Source organism: Apiospora kogelbergensis (assembly GCF_038363985.1).
Source record: "Apiospora kogelbergensis strain CBS 113332 chromosome Unknown utg000002l_segment0_segment0, whole genome shotgun sequence".
NCBI lineage: Eukaryota > Fungi > Ascomycota > Sordariomycetes > Amphisphaeriales > Apiosporaceae > Apiospora > Apiospora kogelbergensis.
The window spans coordinates 1,168,152-1,187,081 of NW_027117419.1; the positions used below are offsets into that span (position 1 = coordinate 1,168,152).

At 52.1% G+C, this 18,930-nt stretch overlaps 5 protein-coding genes across 5 annotated transcripts; 3 read left to right on the forward strand and 2 right to left on the reverse strand.

Annotated features, from left to right (window-relative positions):
- Positions 1 to 937: 937 nt before the first annotated feature.
- Positions 938 to 1,490, forward strand: PG998_003256 (E1-E2 ATPase-domain-containing protein; the record flags this gene model as incomplete). The annotated part of the gene is made up of 2 exons (XM_066870074.1): positions 938 to 1,080; positions 1,181 to 1,490. The coding sequence occupies 2 exons, from the start codon at positions 938 to 940 to the stop codon at positions 1,488 to 1,490; spliced, it is 453 nt and encodes a 150-aa protein (XP_066733824.1).
- Positions 1,491 to 2,200: 710 nt separating this feature from the next.
- PG998_003257 (phosphatidylinositol 3) lies at positions 2,201 to 4,613 on the reverse strand (the record flags this gene model as incomplete). The annotated part of the gene is made up of 2 exons (XM_066870075.1): positions 2,201 to 3,116; positions 3,169 to 4,613. The coding sequence occupies 2 exons, from the start codon at positions 4,611 to 4,613 to the stop codon at positions 2,201 to 2,203; spliced, it is 2,361 nt and encodes a 786-aa protein (XP_066733825.1).
- A 2,161-nt stretch (positions 4,614 to 6,774) lies between these two features.
- Positions 6,775 to 7,257, forward strand: PG998_003258 (uncharacterized protein; the record flags this gene model as incomplete). Its single annotated transcript, XM_066870076.1, has 1 exon — positions 6,775 to 7,257. The coding sequence occupies one exon, from the start codon at positions 6,775 to 6,777 to the stop codon at positions 7,255 to 7,257; it is 483 nt and encodes a 160-aa protein (XP_066733826.1).
- Positions 7,258 to 9,316: 2,059 nt separating this feature from the next.
- PG998_003259 (SNF2 family DNA-dependent ATPase) lies at positions 9,317 to 12,905 on the forward strand (the record flags this gene model as incomplete). Its single annotated transcript, XM_066870077.1, has 2 exons — positions 9,317 to 10,705; positions 10,755 to 12,905. 2 exons carry the CDS (start codon positions 9,317 to 9,319, stop codon positions 12,903 to 12,905), a joined length of 3,540 nt encoding a protein of 1,179 aa, XP_066733827.1.
- Positions 12,906 to 14,223: 1,318 nt separating this feature from the next.
- PG998_003260 (acyl-CoA desaturase) lies at positions 14,224 to 15,710 on the reverse strand (the record flags this gene model as incomplete). Its single annotated transcript, XM_066870078.1, has 2 exons — positions 14,224 to 15,359; positions 15,437 to 15,710. 2 exons carry the CDS (start codon positions 15,708 to 15,710, stop codon positions 14,224 to 14,226), a joined length of 1,410 nt encoding a protein of 469 aa, XP_066733828.1.
- Positions 15,711 to 18,930: the final 3,220 nt, after the last annotated feature.

Genomic DNA, 18,930 nt, shown 5'->3' on the forward strand with positions numbered 1-18,930 from the left:
AGAAGATATAAGTAGACTACACCTTGTGAGGTTGAATGAGACCTCCCCGCCGCTTGTGTGACATCGGTAGTGAGTGGGTAGGTGAAGGCATGGATGCATAGCCTCCCTCCAGGTCGCATAGCCTAGTAAATATGACTCCCGTCATAAACAACACATCGTAGAATGTTGAAACGGACCTGAATCGTGATTGGCCAATGCCTCACCGGAGCCGCTATCCGGGTCCCAGAAAGAGCGCAAAGGGGCGGTTGACCCCTCGCTGGGAACCGTTATCAGAGTCCTAGCAAGCGCGCAAGTGACATAGGGGCGACCAACGAGTAGTTTACCCGACATTCGTTTCTATATGAACCACTTCCTTCCTGTCCATAACACAAATCTGTTCATATCACAAAGCAACAAGAACAGAACACTCTATTTGACTAAAAGCTACAGTTTGAGCCAAGTAGCAATAGCCTTGCAAGTTGCAAGTGATCTGCTGCCGCAACTCTCATCATCACCCAGTGGTCGTTTCCCAACCCCGTCAAGTGACTTGCTACCAAAACCTCTTCCATCATCAAATACATATATCTCTTCCTCTTCTATTATGTGTTTTCTTCGAAAAAGCAACATGATGTTAGTAACTTGCGGCATTTTTGTACTTCAAGAATTAGTTCATGTCTTGTCTTCCCAATTGTCTCTTACACACCCTTCACTCAAGATTTTGTTCAGATATTTTCTGTCCCCCGTCATACAAACATGTATATCGGGTCGGATCTTCATAGTCGTTCGAACTGTGCTCATGGCACTTTATCCTTGGAAGCATGGAAAGTTGGCTATCAACACACTCTTGTCTTTAATGGCAAATTCGTTGCGGGTGCTTGCTACCACCAGCAGCACCATCTGCACAGGATACTACAAACGAAAAAATCTACAGAAACGATTGTTGGCATGTATAGTATTCATGTATACAGTGCCTCTGGTGTCTGCTGCTCTTGCTGGATCACATCTTCTTCGAATCCTTATCGGTGCCAGCGCTACAGGGAGTGCTATTGCTGTGATACCAGTGCGCACGATTCCCACGGTCCCAGTCTATGGATGGATCATGTAAGTTCGTCTATCTCTTCCTTCCTATCTAACCTTTCCCCTTTGACTGGCAGGTGGCATGTTTTGCTGACCGATGGTATGCGCAACTCCACTTCCACAGCACCTACGTGGCTTGGGCCGTTGCTGTTGTGACGTACATCAGCCTACAACTGTGGCTCGTCCCCGCCAGTGTGAAGCACCGGCGCAAGGCGTACCTGTTTTGTGTCTTCCTCCTCGCTGTGCATTTCACCGTCGCCATCTCGGAGAAGTCAAATGGCATCGTCGAAAGCTTTACTGTCTACGGTCCATTGGTGTTGACGGCAACTGCGATGTTGATGTCCCTTATGCTTGGAGCGACCACTAGTCACAACCTGGGGGAAGAACAACTATTTGTTGATCGCGTGGCTGATACGGTGCTGGGACTATGCTAGGCGGGCAAATACATTGACAACTTTTGATAGAAGCATCAGATTTGTGTTCCACAATCGGCGGTAGGATATACATGTTGGCGTTGGGCTGTACTTATTCTTATTCATTTGCCACGAGAGAAAGGGGAAATGTGGGAGAGGAGTGAGAGGCGGTCATTGTCTACTACACTTGGGGGTTCTTATAAACTACACCTGAGGAATCTCCTCCATTGGTGGTCTGGTAGGGCACGTCGGCGTTTCCCACCCTAACCCGTCTGTCGCGAGCGACTCGGTTCAGGAGTTTTGGCCAAGGAGAACTTCTCAAGTCCCTCGAGGTAGTTTCGACTCACAGGAAACGCATACTACTACGAATTCATTTGCGTTTTATTGCCTATAAGACGTGGAATGTTATATACGATACGATCCACTTTCTTCTGGGGCGCGGACGAGCCTTTCTCGAAACACAAAATGCCGTATTCTGGGTGCCATCAAATATCTAATTCCACGGCTACAGGCACATAGCCATCGCGCCTCTGTACCGCATACGTGCATATATCTTATTCGCGTTCTGTTTTTGCATCTACACCTATGCCCACATCTATGCCCGCGTTCATGCGTACCCTATAACCCGGAAGGGATACCTCGTTTCTATTTACTCCCATCATCACATAAACATCGTTATAGGGTACATGCACTGTTTGTTTCCCTTTGACATCTGACTGACGTCGCTTCAGTTAGCACCAGGTGAACACGGGATTGCGAGCTTTGACGGTTTCCAGCCGCTCTACTATAACCTTCCGTCGGTTACCCTCGGCCCCCTCAGCTGCAGCAAAGCCTAGATCGCCCTCGAGGTCGCCATCCTCGTCGTCCAGGCCGCCTTGGCTGCCGTACATCTGCGTCACGATCGAGTTGCTGTTCCGCCGCCCCGCCGCCGTGGCAAAGCTGAATCGACGCTCTCGGCGCGGCGAGTACATGTGGCTCTGACTGCGGCTCGGGCCTTGGTAGCTCGTTCGCGTTGGGGCCATTCGTCCGGAGAACTTGGGGCGGGAGGCGTTGGACGCCCCGTTCAGCTCGTCAAAGGGATCCGTCGCTTTGCCGTTGGGCGGTGAGGTATCGTCGGCGCCGGCAGGTTCCGGCTCTGGAGACAGAGCCCGGGGCGTCGACAGCTCAAAGCGGCCGGGGTTTGGCAGCGGGCTGGCGAACCCAAGGAGGTCGTCCGTTTGGTCAGCGGCGCCGGCGGAAGAGATGGCCGCTCCAATGTCTATCTCCTCCTCGATAGCATCCCTCATCTCGGGCTCGGCTTTGCGACGCATATCGGTACTCGCGGCACGCATGGGAACCGCTATGGGGACGTCGACCAGGTCGTCCCATACACAAACCTTGACGCGGCGGGTGAGTTCCAACGGCCCGTGGTCAGCTGTCTTTAGAGTCTCGACTACGTTCCAGGCTTGGCCTTTCATGACGGCCATTTGGCGCGAAAACATCTTTTCTTGGAAATCAGGATCGAGCTGGAACACCTTGCGTAGCGCTAATTGGGTTTCGCTCCACCATGCCGTCGAGGTCAGGAGCGGTAGAAAGTGATCTTTTGTTTTTTGAGAGAAAGGTCGGCCGATTAGATCAACTGGTAGAAATAGCCAGCCAAACGGGAAACTGCATGATGTTAATGGAAGAAGCAACAAAGTATACTTTCGGGGAAACACACCTTCGCCAAGCATCTGGATGCTTCCAGGGCCAGGATAGTGAATTATCAATGGCCCCTATGGATATCTGGGGGTCCTGATAGTTCCGGGGGCTGCTAGCCTGCATGGGCTTCTGGGTGTGATAGGCGCCTAGCCCAGGACCTCGAGATTTGTTCCTATCAGCCAAGTTGACAGGCCGCGGCGCTGGTTCGTCGTTTTCTTCATCAACTTCCAAGTTTAGTTGCGGTGGCTCGGATGCAATAGAAACAGCCTGTGTTTCCCAATCGACCTTGACCATCCAATTATCAAGGCCTCTGTCTGTATTCCGCATGATGTAATCCAATATCACAAGTTTCTCAAGCTCCTCTCGGAATGCTTGTTTTAACCCCTCGGTCCATACAAAATTGTCAGGACCCGGGGGAAGGGGTTGCGGCCTAGTCTCGTCATCGTCGCTCTCATCGTCCCCAGCACGTCTGATCGAAGGCCGGCAGCTATCAGCCCATCTCCTCTGCTTGTTCCGATGCGTGTCATTCGCGCGAAGGCCTGACCAGTATTGGTCAGGCCAAGGGTGTTGTTTTAGGAACACATTGGCATCCTTAAAGCCCTTGAGAAATACCTGGAAACTACCTGGCTTAGCCGGAAAGGCCTTCTTCTTCCGGTAAAAGTTCCTTCGATCCCAGTAAGGGTAGTGAAACGATTTGGAAGAGAGCCAGACCACATCGGTATAGGGGACCATGTGGGTTCGCAGCTGGCAGTCCAATGTATACGCGGCAGCCTCGCTAACATACGAAAGATTCGGAATGAGACATGCTCGGCCGAAGCAGCACGGGAACAAGTTTCGATGTATCCACTTGTTCCATTTCGGGTTACCAGCCGCATACGGCTCCTCGTCCTTGGGTTTGAACACACCGACAATCTTCCCTTCTGTGTTGCGGGCGAAGTAGCTTCCTGAACTGCCTTGGGTAATCATGCTCGGATGCATGCCCTGGTCTATTGCTGTCCGGACGCTCTCAACGATGCTGTCGAACTCTTCCTCGGACATGGCAGGCTTATAAGGGTTGGCAGCCAGGGCGCTCGCAGTGAAGGGCCGTACACCATCTGGAGGGTGGAAGACACTGTAGTGGATCTCCAACGACTCCTCTTCTTCGCCCTTCCCTTTGCCCTTTGTCCTTTTGAATTTGGCAGCGATTTCCTCTGCCCACCTCTCTAACCTGGCATTGATGGCCTTAAGGTCCACGCCCGAGTTGCTTCTGGCTCTTTGAGGTCGGTGTCGCTGTTTCGATAAAGCCTTCGGGGAAGCCATACCAGAATGCGGGCGTGGCTGGGAAATCGAGGTGAATCTCGGCGCAGATTGAGGCTGGAGCGAGGCAAAGCTCTGGCCCAAGGGATCATCGTCGGAATCATCGCTCAAGTCTTCAGCTTGCGCCAAGCGCTCGTAGCCAGTGGTAGCGGGTCGATGTCGCGGCATGTTGTAGGGCAATCGTATTAAATACGCAAATGGGGCGCTGCCTCCGTCGATGGTCGTTCGATGTCGGCTTGTTATCCCTCGAGGCTAAACCATATATCTAACCAAATACCTGGTGCGTTGCGATGCGCACACTCGCTAGCCTAGGCAGCAACAAACGCGAAAACCCCTGGCTTAAGGAAACCCGCTTCGTATTAGGCGAGAAGTGCTGAATATAAAGAAAAGGATCAATGGTAGTAGTAGTACAAAAATGCCAGACAGGAGGTTGTAAGGGTTAAGCGCAATAACACCCAGCTCGATGTGGGTTGGAGTGAGTTCGATTCACGTCGTTCACTCCCAAACTCGCTCACAGCGTGTCGTTGAAGACTGGCAATTGGGAGGGAGTTGCGTTGCAGGCGAGACGGGCGCTAAACTATGCAAGGACTAGCTTTAAGCTGTATGCTGCATCCATTGATGGCTGGGTCCACTCTTTACTGCCTGCCGCAAGCACTCGGAAGCTTCAGTGTCCGTTCTCCGTGGAGGGTGCAGATGAACTTGGGCATGAATATTGATGTTATATATCTTCATTGTGTGAAGTCATGGGCATTCATTGTTCGGTAATGACGTAGATGGGCACCGTCACTTTGGATTCCCGAAGTGACCTGGGTTACATTGGCCCATGGGGACAGGAACCCAAGCTGTCAAGGACCACCAGCTCCTAAAGAACAATGTTCTATTCTAGAACATCTGGGCCAAGCAGGCATTGTAAATTTAGTGGGCTCCGGTCAGGGGGAAGAAGGCCGGAGCTGATCCTACATCAGCGATCCTGGATCTGTCCACTTGGAAGAAGATTCAAAGAAGACTCACTATAATTTTCTTTCTCGATCCCGAGACTTCGATACAGAACCCACCAGCCCAGGCAGAGCATGAATCTTATGCCTCGAGAAATGCAACCTCTTTCTAGTCTACAATACTGTATATTGCGACATGTTCGTGCCTTGATTGTTGTACTAAGAGCCAGCGGCACTGCGCTAATGCACTGTCTGGTAGTCATTAGCAATTGGTTCCCCAGACTTGGCTAACAAGCAACCTTAACGACCTCAAGTAGCGTGCGACGTGATACGCTCTCCAACACGACATTGACAGATCAGAGGCATCCACATCGTCATTTTGTCAAAGCGACAAGACAAGTGAGTGATATTGCAATTTACGACCAAGCAGTCCAATCGTCATTGCCATCGATCTCTCGTAACTTTAGAACACAACGCACCACCCCCACCTGATGTCAATCTTGAACCTGCAAGTCCATCATCACCAGGTCTTCTGTACATAGGCGTGACACCCCCAGGCTTCGTGTCGTCCATGATTGGAACTGTGCGGCTTCTCGGTTCCCAAACACCCCAGTGCCCAGCACCCAGAATGCACCTAGCAGACGCCTAGTACCCCGCCAAAGCAGCATGCAGGCAAAGCCTTGGCATGGAAGCCTCCGTACGACTGACGGACCACTCGTCTGGCTGGCGACGACGGTGATCCGACTGCTCGCATGTTTGGCGTTTGGGCGCATTTACACTTCCTTAGGCTTTGGGGCTAAGCCTCCAAAGTTATGGGGCTTCAATATAACCTTTACGTCAGGTGCTTCCAATCGTATCATGTTCGTCTATTCAATGAGCACGTCCCCCTCGATGTCTCGAGATCCCCAGGAGAACAACGGGGGATCTCTTCCAGCTGCCGCAACTGCCTTTTTGAACTGATATGGAATAGTTTCGTAGATCTTTCGTCGTTGCACCTTTCGGGCCAATAGGGCGTTTGCACTCCTAGTCCCAACTTGTGAACCCCCTGATTCCTCCCTTGATAAATTATCCCTGGGCCAAAACCCTCGAATACATATCTGAGGCCTTCTTCCTCCCTTTTTCTTTCTACCATCGCGAGCAAGCCCAAGCTTACCTGTACTATAACTTGTAATATTACCATCTTTTGATATCTAAGGCGCGACTTGTCACCCACACCCCCGTTTATTTCTTCAAAACTTCACCTGCACACAAAGCGGGCTGCCACTCTACCGTCTACACACCGCTGTACCTACGAAAGCAATACGAGGTCGCATAGCTTGGAGAAGCTTCAAGTTCAACTCGCTGTGGCTTCCCCATCTGCGAAGTCTCACCTACTGCACGACTTGTCGTTCGCAATGACGACCGAGTCAGTGACTACCGATATCATGACAGACATCATGCTATCGGCCTTGTCTTCGCCCGAACCGGACAGCCAGAGAGGACGAAAGAGACGCCGAAGCCCCCCACCATACATCAAGATCACCACCACGCACAGCCCTTCGGGCGAATCTGCCACCTTCCGAGGCCGTTCACGTCGCCGCTCTGTCTCGCGCCTGGATGCTTCTCGGGCGGCGTCGCGGCTGAGGAGCGGCTCACTCTCGCCCACTCGGAAAAGACTACTGAAGGTGCTGCAGCTGAACCGGCACCGGAGCCAGAGCCCGTCCCGATCTCGTTCACGCAATAATGATGAGGCGTCCAAGCGCAGGAGACAGAGAACAAAGAGCAGAAGTCGGGAACATCCGCAACGAACAAAAGGAGGCCTGGAGCAATCTTTGCTTTGCCAGGAAATCATTATACTGAGCGAGGGTCTCTCGGTGGCCGAAAAGCAGCATGGATGACATGTAAGCATTGTGGTGTATGGAACTTTGCATGAGTGATAGAACAGGTTGCCACCGGTATGTTGCGAACAGTCCAAGCCGGGTGTCCCAAAAGAGGCTTGCTTATTACTCCCGTGTTGAGGTTTGAGGGTCAAGTGAGTCACTATCAGAATTGTACGATGCCTATTGGCAGGTGGGTGCTGCCGGAGACGGGGTCGGTGATGCAGTAGTCCGTGGAAACGGCGAGTTTGAAAGTCTTTTTTTGGGGGATTTGTCATTATTGATCTATCGGTTCTTCAACGCACGAATAAGGGAACCCGGCAAGCATTTGACTTTATCACGGGATCATGTCTGAGACGGCATCAGAAAGGAACACATGGCGGGCCGGAAAGGTGCCTGGGCGCCCGCCACTGCAGGTTTCAAGAGTTTCTTGCTTCTTTTGGGCCCCTGATTACCACCACCGCCGCGTGGGTAAAAGCATCTCCTCAGGGAAAATGGAGGCTGTCAAATAATAAATGTATACCTATTTTGCATGCTGAATGTTTTGCATCCCTACATACATCGTTCTCGTATACTTACTTTGCTCATGCTTTTGGTTTATATCAAGTAAGCTGACGAGTTTACTTTATCTAAAACACCCCGCCATCCCGCATACTTTCCTTGACACCTGCAAAATACATCCTGGGAGACGGAAGCAACCAGCGCAGCAACCCCACGCTCTCTCCCCTTCCGTCCACCCCCAAGAAGAGATGCAACCACCTCCTATAACTACTGTACATGGGCGTGCTTGTACATAGAAGATAGGTATGGATCCCAGGTTGTTTAAGGCCCAGTCAGGAGAGGGGCACGTGGTCACACCAGCTAACGATTTTGGCGATAGCCCATCTGTAATATGTGGAGTTTGCAGGTCGTCCTAGGTCATGCGACAAGTAGATTCTGCATCTGTGGAATAGTCGAAAAGAATGCCGATAGGACAGGCAAGGGACAAAAATAGTCAGCCGCACATATCGCAACCTACTGTTGGGTGTGAAGTTGGCTAGGCAGCCACCCACTCTGTGTACTAATCGGCATGGGAATGTGAAGTAACGGAGCAAGGTAGTCGGTCTCATATTCGTAATGTGTAACTGTCACAACTTCCACTGTAGCATTGAATACACCCAGGGGCATACGCGAATGCATGTAGGTGCTTTAGGTCAATGTGGCTTCTGCCCCCTCTCCTCCCTTACGACGTCGTTGCTTGTTACATACCAATGACCATCGAAATACTGCATCTTACCATCACATTCACATTCCCCATCAACGGCGAGCGCGAGCGGGTCGATGGGAATTGGAAGCCGTTCGCCTAGCAGTGTGCCAGCCTATCACCAGTGTTCTCCGATCCGAGATCAGTGGGGTCCAGCGCTAGTTCAAGGCACTTCAGCGCGCTGCAACTGCAAGCAGAAGCAGGCAAGACAGCCTAGACAGCCTACAGCCCACGCCGGGGCTGGGTACGTACCGGTTCCGCCATCCATCAATCACATCCACATCCATTATTTGATTGATCTGAACATGGTGCAGATGATCATCTGAAGTGGGAAGCTAGGTTGTTGAAGGCATCAAGCTTGAAATCCAAATATCCCATCCCATCCCCATCCCCATACCTGAACAATAGGCCTCGTGACAGAACTGCACTCACCCGTCTGGCCTGGTCGTCGCCAACGCCGCTGCCCTTCCTCCGACTTGCCTTTCTCCCAACCAACCCTTCGACCCCGATCCGATTGCGACTGCCCCGCCGCCCTCGAACTTCCTTCCATCTTTACATCAATATTCTTAACTTCGGTCGTCACTCCTCAAGTGCAAAGAGGAACAATCCTTCTTGCACCCACCTCGATTTCACATCACAAAGCCCCAGTCGCCAAATCGAATAACTGCACACCCGAGCCTCCGACTCCATAACGAACAGTACACTTACTGATCTGCACGTTCACGCACGCGCAATGAGGACCTCGACCTAAGGCCACACATCCCACCGGCGAGTTTGCAGATACCATCTGCACGTCAGTGATTGCCGAACCCATCTGAACATTGGGGATCTGATAACATGGCGCCTCCCGGTCACATAACTGGTAACACTCACTCTGACCCTTCCACCAACCCACACATCATGTCTTCTGCTTGCCAGAAAAGAGCTTGGAGCGAAGATCGCTTCCTACTTCAAGATTTTCAAAAGAAAAAGAAACACGCTTTACAAAAGCCCTCTTCTTACGATGATACTTACAATTCATCTCACAAAGACATTCCTACCCATAATGGCCTGACGAGCCCGGCGGGAATGACAAACAATCATGGCGCATCCAACATGGGCCTGGATCCTGCCCAGCTACTGAACCCCCGGCAATACATGACGGCCTCACGTACGAACAATGTCAGCGGCCGATCCACACCTACGACCTTTCCAAGTCGGTCCAGCGGTCCGACTTCACTCGACTTCCAATTTTCGAGCCCAAACGAGGGTTATGCCTCAAATGCAAGCACGCCGCCTTCCTTCGCCTACAATGGAGGCCTTGACCTAAGCCACACCCCTTCGCCTGTGAATGGTTTCGGTGGTATGATCGAGCGAATGAACAATGTACAAGACCGAAGCACAGCACCGCACCCCAAACGTCGGAAGGTAGAGACTATTGATCTCGACGATAGCGCCGACGAGAAGGTTTCCAGTACGTTTGGCAATGGATCGAGCGGTGGCATGATTGGCCAATATGTCAAGGAAAAGAAGGAGGAAGCCGCCAACAGCCCGTCTCTGTCGCGCGCTAATACAGTCGATTTGACCGAAGTTGGTAAGCTAGCAGATTTCCTTGATGCCAGCATCTTGGCTAACAACGTTGCAGGTGACGATGACGCAAGTGAGGCGAAGGCCATTGAAGATGCGCAAAGACAGGAGATTTGCTACGGCATGATACAAGGCGCTAAGATTAACTGTCACAGCGTCCCCAGCCCCAAGCCCGAACACAAGTCTCTCCAATACGGCTGGTGGCCCGCGGTCAAAATCGTACTGAACCGAAGACTTGGTGATGTCACTAACATCATCCATGCCAAGGACTACACCCGCAGCATTGTAGGGACTTTGGACGCCGACACAGCGATGGGTCTGTCGCCCTTGCTGGACTCACCTCGACTACAGTTGAGGACCGACAGCCGGATTCCCACGCGAAGAATGGATGGCGAGCAGATTGGCGAACCCATTTCCAAGGCATTTAGTCTCGACCTAGTACTATATGGCCCTCGAAGATCCGCCAAAGTTGTTGGTAGACATCTATCCCAGAAACAGCTGTGGTTGCGGAACCCAACACGCTTGGACAGTGGCATCAAATACGAGAACCCGCAAAGTCTTCAAGGTATCCGGCCTCAGCCAATCATCAGAGACCGAGAAGGTGCCCTGGCGGCGTCTGTGCCTCAGCAGGCGCGAACTGTCGAGGAAATTCGCAATGAGGTGATGGGGGGTCTTTGATTCGCTCACACGAAGTGAGGACCTTCCACAGTTGGAGCCGGATCCCAGAATTGTGACTGAACTTCTGAAACATCAGAAACAAGGTCTTCATTTTATGATGACAAAGGAACAGCCTCGTCAGCTCTTGAGCATCGGCAAAACACCGAATTCGTTTTGGCAACTTAGGACGAACATCAGTGGTCAACAGAGCTACTACAACGTCATTACTGGCCAAGTCCATCACCAACCACCCCCGGAGACGTTTGGTGGCATTCTGGCAGATATGATGGGCTTGGGAAAGACGCTTAGTATTCTCTCGCTCGTGGCGAGCACTCTCGATGCAGCCGAGGAATGGTCCGAGTCGCAGCCCGTGCAACCTCGGCCGCCTACCCAAAAGAAGGGTCACGGCCAGTCGCGGTTCAATGTGCCCACGCCTACGCCTCTTGCGTTGACCCGTATCTCCCGCAATTCCCGAGCTACGCTGCTTGTGTGTCCTCTGACTACCATTACCAACTGGGAGGAGCAGATCAAGACACACATTAAGCCAGGTACATTTTCCTACTACATCTATCATGGATCAAATCGCATACGAGATCCCCAAAAGCTTGCCCAGTACGACCTTGTCATCACGACGTATGGGTCCGTTTCTACCGAGGTCAACCAGCGTCACAAAGGGCGGGCCGGGCCTCACCCACTTGAGGAAATCGGATGGTTCCGAATAGTACTGGACGAAGCGCACATGATACGCGAACAGTCGACCCTGCAGTTCAAGGCGATTTGTCGTCTGCAGGCAAATCGTCGCTGGGCTGTCACGGGAACCCCTGTGCAAAACAAACTAGATGACCTAGCAGCTCTGCTCGCATTTATCCGACTCCAACCTTTTGACGACAAGAGTAAATTTACTCAGTACATTGTGGCGCCATTCAAGATCTGTGATCCCGAAGTCGTGCCCAAGCTCCGGGTTCTTGTCGATAGTATCACCCTCAGGCGCCTCAAAGACAAGATTGACCTACCTCCTCGCAAGGATCAACTCGTGAAGCTTCAGTTTTCCCCATCTGAAGAGAAGCTATACAAATCCTTTGAGCGAAATGCGCAGGATAAGGTGGCCGTCCTTGCCTCTGGCAGAGACAAGATGGTCGGTGGCAAATCATACATACACATCCTGCAGTCCATCCTGAGGCTTCGTCTCATCTCAGCGCATGGACGCGAGCTCCTCTCTGATGAAGACCTTGCACTTGTCCAAGGGATGACTGAAGATTCGGCCATTGATCTTGACAGTGACGATGACGACAAGCCGGCTATTGGTGAGACTCGAGCTTATGAGGTCCTTGAGCTGATGCAAGAGACCAACGTCGATAAGTGCTTCGTGTGTGATAAGAAGCTAGGCGCACAGGAAGGCAGCGCCGAGGTGGAGTCGGAAAAAGAGGACAACATTCTCGGCTACCTTACGGCTTGCTTTCACTTGATATGCCCGTCCTGCAAGCCGACGTGGATTGCTGAGACGGGCAATTCAGGTGTCGGTCCATGTCCACTGTGCTCCTCTCATATCCGACTGTCTCTCACTGAGCTCCGCAAAGACAAAGCAGACGTAGAGCATGATACCCATCATAAGACGGGTAAGAAGTCGAGCTGTTTGGAGAATTATTCTGGGCCTCATACCAAGACGCGTGCCCTTGTGGAGGACCTGCTCAGGACGAAGGCTCAAAGTGAGGCTAACCCGGATGAGGCCCCCTTTAAGTCGGTGGTATTCTCGGCCTGGACGTCTCATCTTGACCTGATCCAGCTGGCGCTGGGAAACAATGGAATCACGTATACCCGTCTTGATGGCAAAATGTCGCGAACTGCGCGGACTGCCGCCATGGACTCATTCAGAGATGACAATTCAGTGCATGTCATCCTGGTCTCCATCATGGCTGGAGGCCTGGGTCTCAACTTGACAGCAGGCAGCAATGTTTATGTCATGGAACCCCAGTACAACCCAGCTGCTGAGGCACAAGCAGTCGACCGTGTGCATCGACTTGGACAGAAAAGGCCGGTGCGCACAGTTCGCTACATCATGGCTAACAGCATCGAAGAAAAGATGCTGGAACTTCAGGAGAAGAAGATGAAACTGGCCAGTCTCAGTATGGACCGTGGCAAGGCTATGGACAAGGCTGAGGCGGCCAAACAAAAGCTCATGGACTTGCGAAGCTTGTTCAAGTGATTAAGTCGTCGGGTTTCACACTCTCGCGGTCACTGCCGGCAGCCTTTGCCCGAGGGCCTCAAATACCCCCACGATTGCTCACTCTCACGGTTCACGATATATGTCTTTCACAGCTTCTGCATTATTCGGGCAGAGCGCATCAGGCGTTTGGTGGACTATCTTTCTGCTGGCTCCTCTTTACTCTTATCTAGAGTCTGACTTCTACTGGGCCATTGCGGCTCACACGGCGTTTTCGAGAGGAGGTCAAGGACATAGATGGGTCCTGAAAGGCCAAAGGGGTCTATTCGGAATGCACAATGCGGCCATGATTTACTGGCCACGGGCGTCTAGAAAGAGAAGCGGTTCTTGCTTTGTGGCATTCGGGCAGATGATCATGTTGCCTGGGGAAAGGGACATGAATATTACAGGGGATTATGACAGGGCCGGGAAAGCCGGGCATTACTCCTGGCGTTGTTGGAGGGCGGTCTATTTAGCATTTCACACATGGCACAGCAGCGCATGGCGTCTTTTCGCGCGTTTCGCTTGTCGCTCTTCCTCCCCAATATTCCCCCCATTTGATACCAGCCACAGCCAGCTGTGGCAAAGCGTTGCGTTGAAGCTTTTCCCATCTTCCATCACCCGCGAGATAGATAGATTCTGAACTAAATGAACCAAGAACTCATAACAAGTTTGTCGTGCGTCTGAACCAAGACATATGAACATGTGACATGCAGATATCTGTCCACGACAGCAAGAAACCAGGGCCCCCCATTCAGCATGCCGAGTTCCCATCAAATGCATCCACAGCTTCGTATGCAATGTAACTTGGGAACTCGGGGGACTTTCCGTTGGGCTGGCATGTGAAAGGCCGAATCGGGCGTGTTATCAGATCTACTACGTAGTCGACCCATGTTGTTGGGAAAACGTCTCGGTAGCGGCGGGTGCCCAAAGCAGGTGCCAGGACCAGGCACCGTTGTGACCCAGGTTGCCTGCCAAGCCGCTTGGCTTGTTCCCCGAAGCGGAGCCCCTGAACGAATCATTCTTGTTAATTCGGGCACCATCACTGGTCACGTAGGCAATGCTCGTGTGTTCATAGTCTGGCACATCTGACATATTGAGTAGACACTTTGTGAAGTAAATGAGTGAATCGCTTATTGATATTTATTTTATCATTGTGTCAATTTGACGAGAGTGGAAGTAGTACTCTCTTGTATGAAATCAGCCCAACCAAGTAATAATGCGCCAACCATGAGTTTTCCTGCATACGCCATCTAAAAACGCCTATAATATGCTGTTTGACCTTGTCTTGATAATCATCGACACAAGTCCCGAGACCTGTCTATGCCGCATCGGCAGCGGCAACCGGCTGAGCAATACGGGTGACTTGGTCACCAGCACGCCAGATCCTCTGACCAGTCGAGTCGTTGACCACCGCAACGTCCTTGTTCTCCGACTGAGCACGCTTCCAGATCTCTACCTCGCATCCACCGCGGAGGACACCGACTCTCATGGTTGAGAGCAGGTTGTGCGCGGCGTTGGAGTGGAGATAGACACCACCGTTGAACATGGCCGTAGCATCCTTGCCAATAGCCGAGCCGATGAGAGCCTTGCCACCCGGGTGGTCTTTGATGAAATCAGTAACATCGTGAATGACACCAGCGATGGCAACGAGGCCCTTGCCGTCCTTGGACTGAGCAACGAAGTCGTCCCAGTCAACCACGGGGAGCTGCTCAAGAGGAATACCCCAGTCAAGTCCGGCACGCTTTTGGTCGAGCTTCTTCTGGAGTTGCTGAACACGGCCCTTCTCGATTTCGTTGGAGCGGAACTCCTTCAGCTCAGAGGCGAGGCCAAGCTGCTTCCAGCACCAGATGGACCACTTGGTAGGGTCGTATTGCCACCACTGAATAGCGTTGCGGTAGTCCGAAGGGAACTCGTGGTGGAAGTTGTGGTATCCCTCACCCAGGGTGACGAGGGCGGTGATGACGTGATCACGGGGCGAGTTGCGGTCGTCGAAGGGCTGGTCGCCGAGCCAATGGGCGAGAGAGTTGACGCAGAAAGTGGCCTGCTGGACGAAGAAGATGCGGAGGATACCGGCGTAGATGAAGCCGCCGAGGTAGTCACCCCAGCCGAGGCCGCAGACGAGAGTCGGGAAGATCAGACCCATGGCCAGAACTGACTTGATGTAGTGGGTGTGTTGCCAAACAACAACGGGGTCGTCGTTGAGATCGGTGATGTCGGTACGGCCGATACGCTTGGGGTTCTGCTTCATAACCATCCAGCCCATGTGGGAGTAGAGGAGGCCCTTGCGGACAGAGTAGGGATCCTTCTCCGTGTCGGTGTATCGGTGGTGAGAACGGTGACCTCGCGACCACCATCTGATAGAACCCTCCACGGCACCGGCGCCCATAGCAGCCAGGTAGATCTTGAGCGGCAAGGATGCCTTGTACGAAGTGTGAGACCAAAGTCGGTGGTAGCCTATTGAATCGAGTTAGTTATGCAGGCTCTCTTGTTCCAGCATGGGGCAACAGCCCGGAGCCGTTGGGGGTACGTACCAGCGGTGATACCGAGACCAGTGTTGAAGTAGTAGACTACGGCAAAGAGAGCCGTGGCGGTTTGCAGGGGAGTGAAGTAGGCACCGATGAGACCCAAGATGGGCACGCCAACGATGAAGTAGGTGTTCAGCCAGTTGACATGCTTGTACCAGTTGCCCCAGGTGATGGGGGTCTCGGTGATGTGCGGCTTCTTCATATCGTAGCCGGCCTTGCGCAAAGTCTTGTAGTCGGTCGTCCCGTCTGGGAAGACCTGAGCGACGTTTGACTCTGCCATGGTGAAGGACAGGACAAGCAGAGAAAGTGGTGTTTGAGTAAAACAGCAAGGGAAGGGGAGAGAAGTCGAGGTGTAACAGCAGGATCGGGGGATTGTATTTATCAATGCCCCAACTGGGGGACGAACATGGACAGGGACACGGCTCGGCTCAGCTGGCTTGCTGGCTTGCTGGCAACTGGCTCATCACTCAAGCTTTGGGGGAATTGGCGGGAAAGATACGGAGTACACGGCTCTGTCCACAGCAGCCAAGGCGAGATGGCGGGGAGTGGATGGTGTAGAATAGTGGCTCTGGATCTGGGTCTTGGGTTCTGGGTCACTCTGGGTCATTTTGGCTCACTTTTGGAACAGGACGCCCCCTGTACATACTGCCCTGGCTTCCTCTTCTCCCCCAAAGAAATGACGACTTGCAGCAGCATTGAGCGGCCCATCCCTGTCTGTCCGGCTCCCTTCTGTCCGGGGCACACTTCACTTCTGTATCCCGAGCCGGCTTATCTACTACACTACATACAAGATACCATGCAACAGCAATCCATCATGCGCATGCCTCTTGGCTGGAACCGTGAGAAGACAGGACACACAGCACTCTCTGTAAAGTCTCAAAGTCAAAAGCACACGACCACGTACATCCGATCTCCTAGCCTCTTGCCTCCTGCCGAGGCAGTTCGGGGACGAGAGACAAGACAGGCCAGAAGTCAGCCAATGTGAAGGAGGCAAATTACTTAGGTGCTGTAAACGTGGGGAAGCGGCGCTCTGGTTCGCGCTTTACTGACAGCTTCATTCCTGCCGGTTTCAAAACCCCACGTCTTTTTTTCGTGGCGGCCGTTTTTTCGCCTCCTCGGCTGGTACTTGCGTGCTTGTTGTTGGGGTGGGCGAGCAGCGAGAGGTTTTTTGTTGGGAATCGATAACCGGCTCTGATTGGCTCACGAAACAAGGGTCCTTCCCTTTTGGGGGGGGTGGCTGGCTTTTTTCGAGGTACATCCATTTGTTTCGTTGCAGTCGCTTGCCGACTTGTATAAAAGCCGACTGCCACTCCTGACTGCTTGCCACTCACGTGCAAATGACGGCTGGTTGAAATGACATCCAATAGCAAACTTCGACTGGGAGTTTATATTGAAATTGGAGGGTAATCAATCGACATTGCATCCGGCCAGATTTCGCTTTCGCTTTCGCGGGATCAGGAACAGGAACAGGAACAGGAACGCACGAACCAGCTGAAACACTTTTAAGGCTGACGCTGGCGGCGACGGGCGGGACTTTCCTAGCAACCCCCCAAACTTTGCTTTGCTGCCCTTTGGGCAATCGTTCGACAACGTGCAATTCTCTAGCCATATCACGATCGCGGCTTCTCTAGTCGTAGATGCAATCTGATCTAAGATCAGTCACGGCACAGAACTCAAATATCGTATGGTGTTTTTGATCTTTGTAAATTTGAACTTCAAGTAGCTGTTGAGGTCGATCCACCCTGCTCATCCTGCGGCCTGCAACGATGATCTCAAGAATGTATCGGGTTGATGCGAGAATGGACAGTGGAGCTCAACAGAACGCGACAACCACAGATACGTACATTACATGCCACCAACAGCCGAAGAAGCCGGTCCCTTGCGAGCTTGTTGGCGATTGGCGAATTAGCGTGCAGGCATGAAAAATGCTTGAGAAAACCCACCCCTTGCAAGGAGCCCCTCTAAAACCGGCTAGCTGCGTTTTCTTCTAGAAGCCGTCCCCAAAACCTTCTAGCCCCCCCTCCTTTGATCGACACTAAGAGGGGGGCAAAAGACGGAAACGCCACCCGTCCCGCTGTCAAACGAACCCCCTCCAAGTATCAGGCCATCACTCTTGAGATGAATTGAATTCCGATCATGCTTTCACGAGGAGTCTCTGTTATTTTATTCTCAACCCAAAGGGCAACGGACTTGGGCTGATTAGAGCCCCTGGAGGCGTTGTGTAAAGCAAGCCCGAACGACTACTTATTCCGTGGTGAGATGGGACATCTTACACACACCGCTGGCGTCTAATCTAGTGATGGTGCTTACGTTATGGGACAGGAGCGTATACCATGTTTATCACGTATCATTATCTGTGCTGAGGCTTAGACACGCTTGAGTGCTGGGCCATACAGTCCAACCCCCTGAATTGTTGCGTGATTGATAGCCCACCAATGCTATCGATCGTCCAGGTTATGTGTTCGTTTTCTCTATATCCTGACTAACAAACGCTGTCTGCCGGGTAACAACAGTTAAGGGATTGGTGTTCTCGCTAGGACATCTGAGCATTCAGAACGGTGGAGATACCACATGTGATCCATCCAGTGGACATATTACCCCTGAGATTCTCACGTATCGTCGTTCCCATCAGAGTGCCTGGCACAGACGGAAATACGCCGTGCCAAAGCGCCACCATCCATTGCTCAGGCCTTCAGCCGTATTCGCCGAGAAAGCATTGCTTTTGTCCCGTAAGCAGTTGTGCTGTGTATCAAGCCAATTCCTCTGCTCACCTTTTAGCAGAAGGCCATCGAACCTTGATTCCCCCCTACCGTTTCGGCGGCAGAAGCTTTGCTTGACCACATCAATCTGAAAGCCGGAACCATTAGAACTCTACAGAATAGGGGTAAGGAACTGATCACTAAAATGAGTCTAAATTTCTCATCCAGACTTATTGGGCCCGGCGCGCTGTCATCGACACAGCTAGCTGTCGGGCCTTTCTGATAGGGGTTTATGACCTGGGCGGGGCGAGAGTGGCTAGGAACATTTCATTCTTCGCAGATAATTAAGGGGTAGTGGTGTCTTTTGTGTATGGGGTGTTGAGACTACCCAGTCCTTAGTCAGGGGCAATCGCCCTGGATGTGTAGCAGTGCCAGCCAGCAATTCCGGCTAAGACCTTGATGCTGCCAAAAGAGGCGGCGGCCCATGCTGTCTGTAGTATGTTGTATAGTCAACAAGAAACAGGTCATTGGGATAACCCCTGAATTACAGCGAGTGCAACTCACCGTAGCGAGGTACTCCAACATACAAAAGCGTGTGGAATCTCGGTTTGTGTGGTACTCACATACCCTCGGCTCTCAACACGGGTTCTCTGAAGATATCGGACAGGTTTGGGTTGACGCTACGCAACATCGAAGACGCATAATGGGGTGAAACGTTCATAATATTCGTAATTAATACAAGTTGTAGTATAAACACAGTAGACTACTAATGATATCTATCCCAGACACCAATATACGATC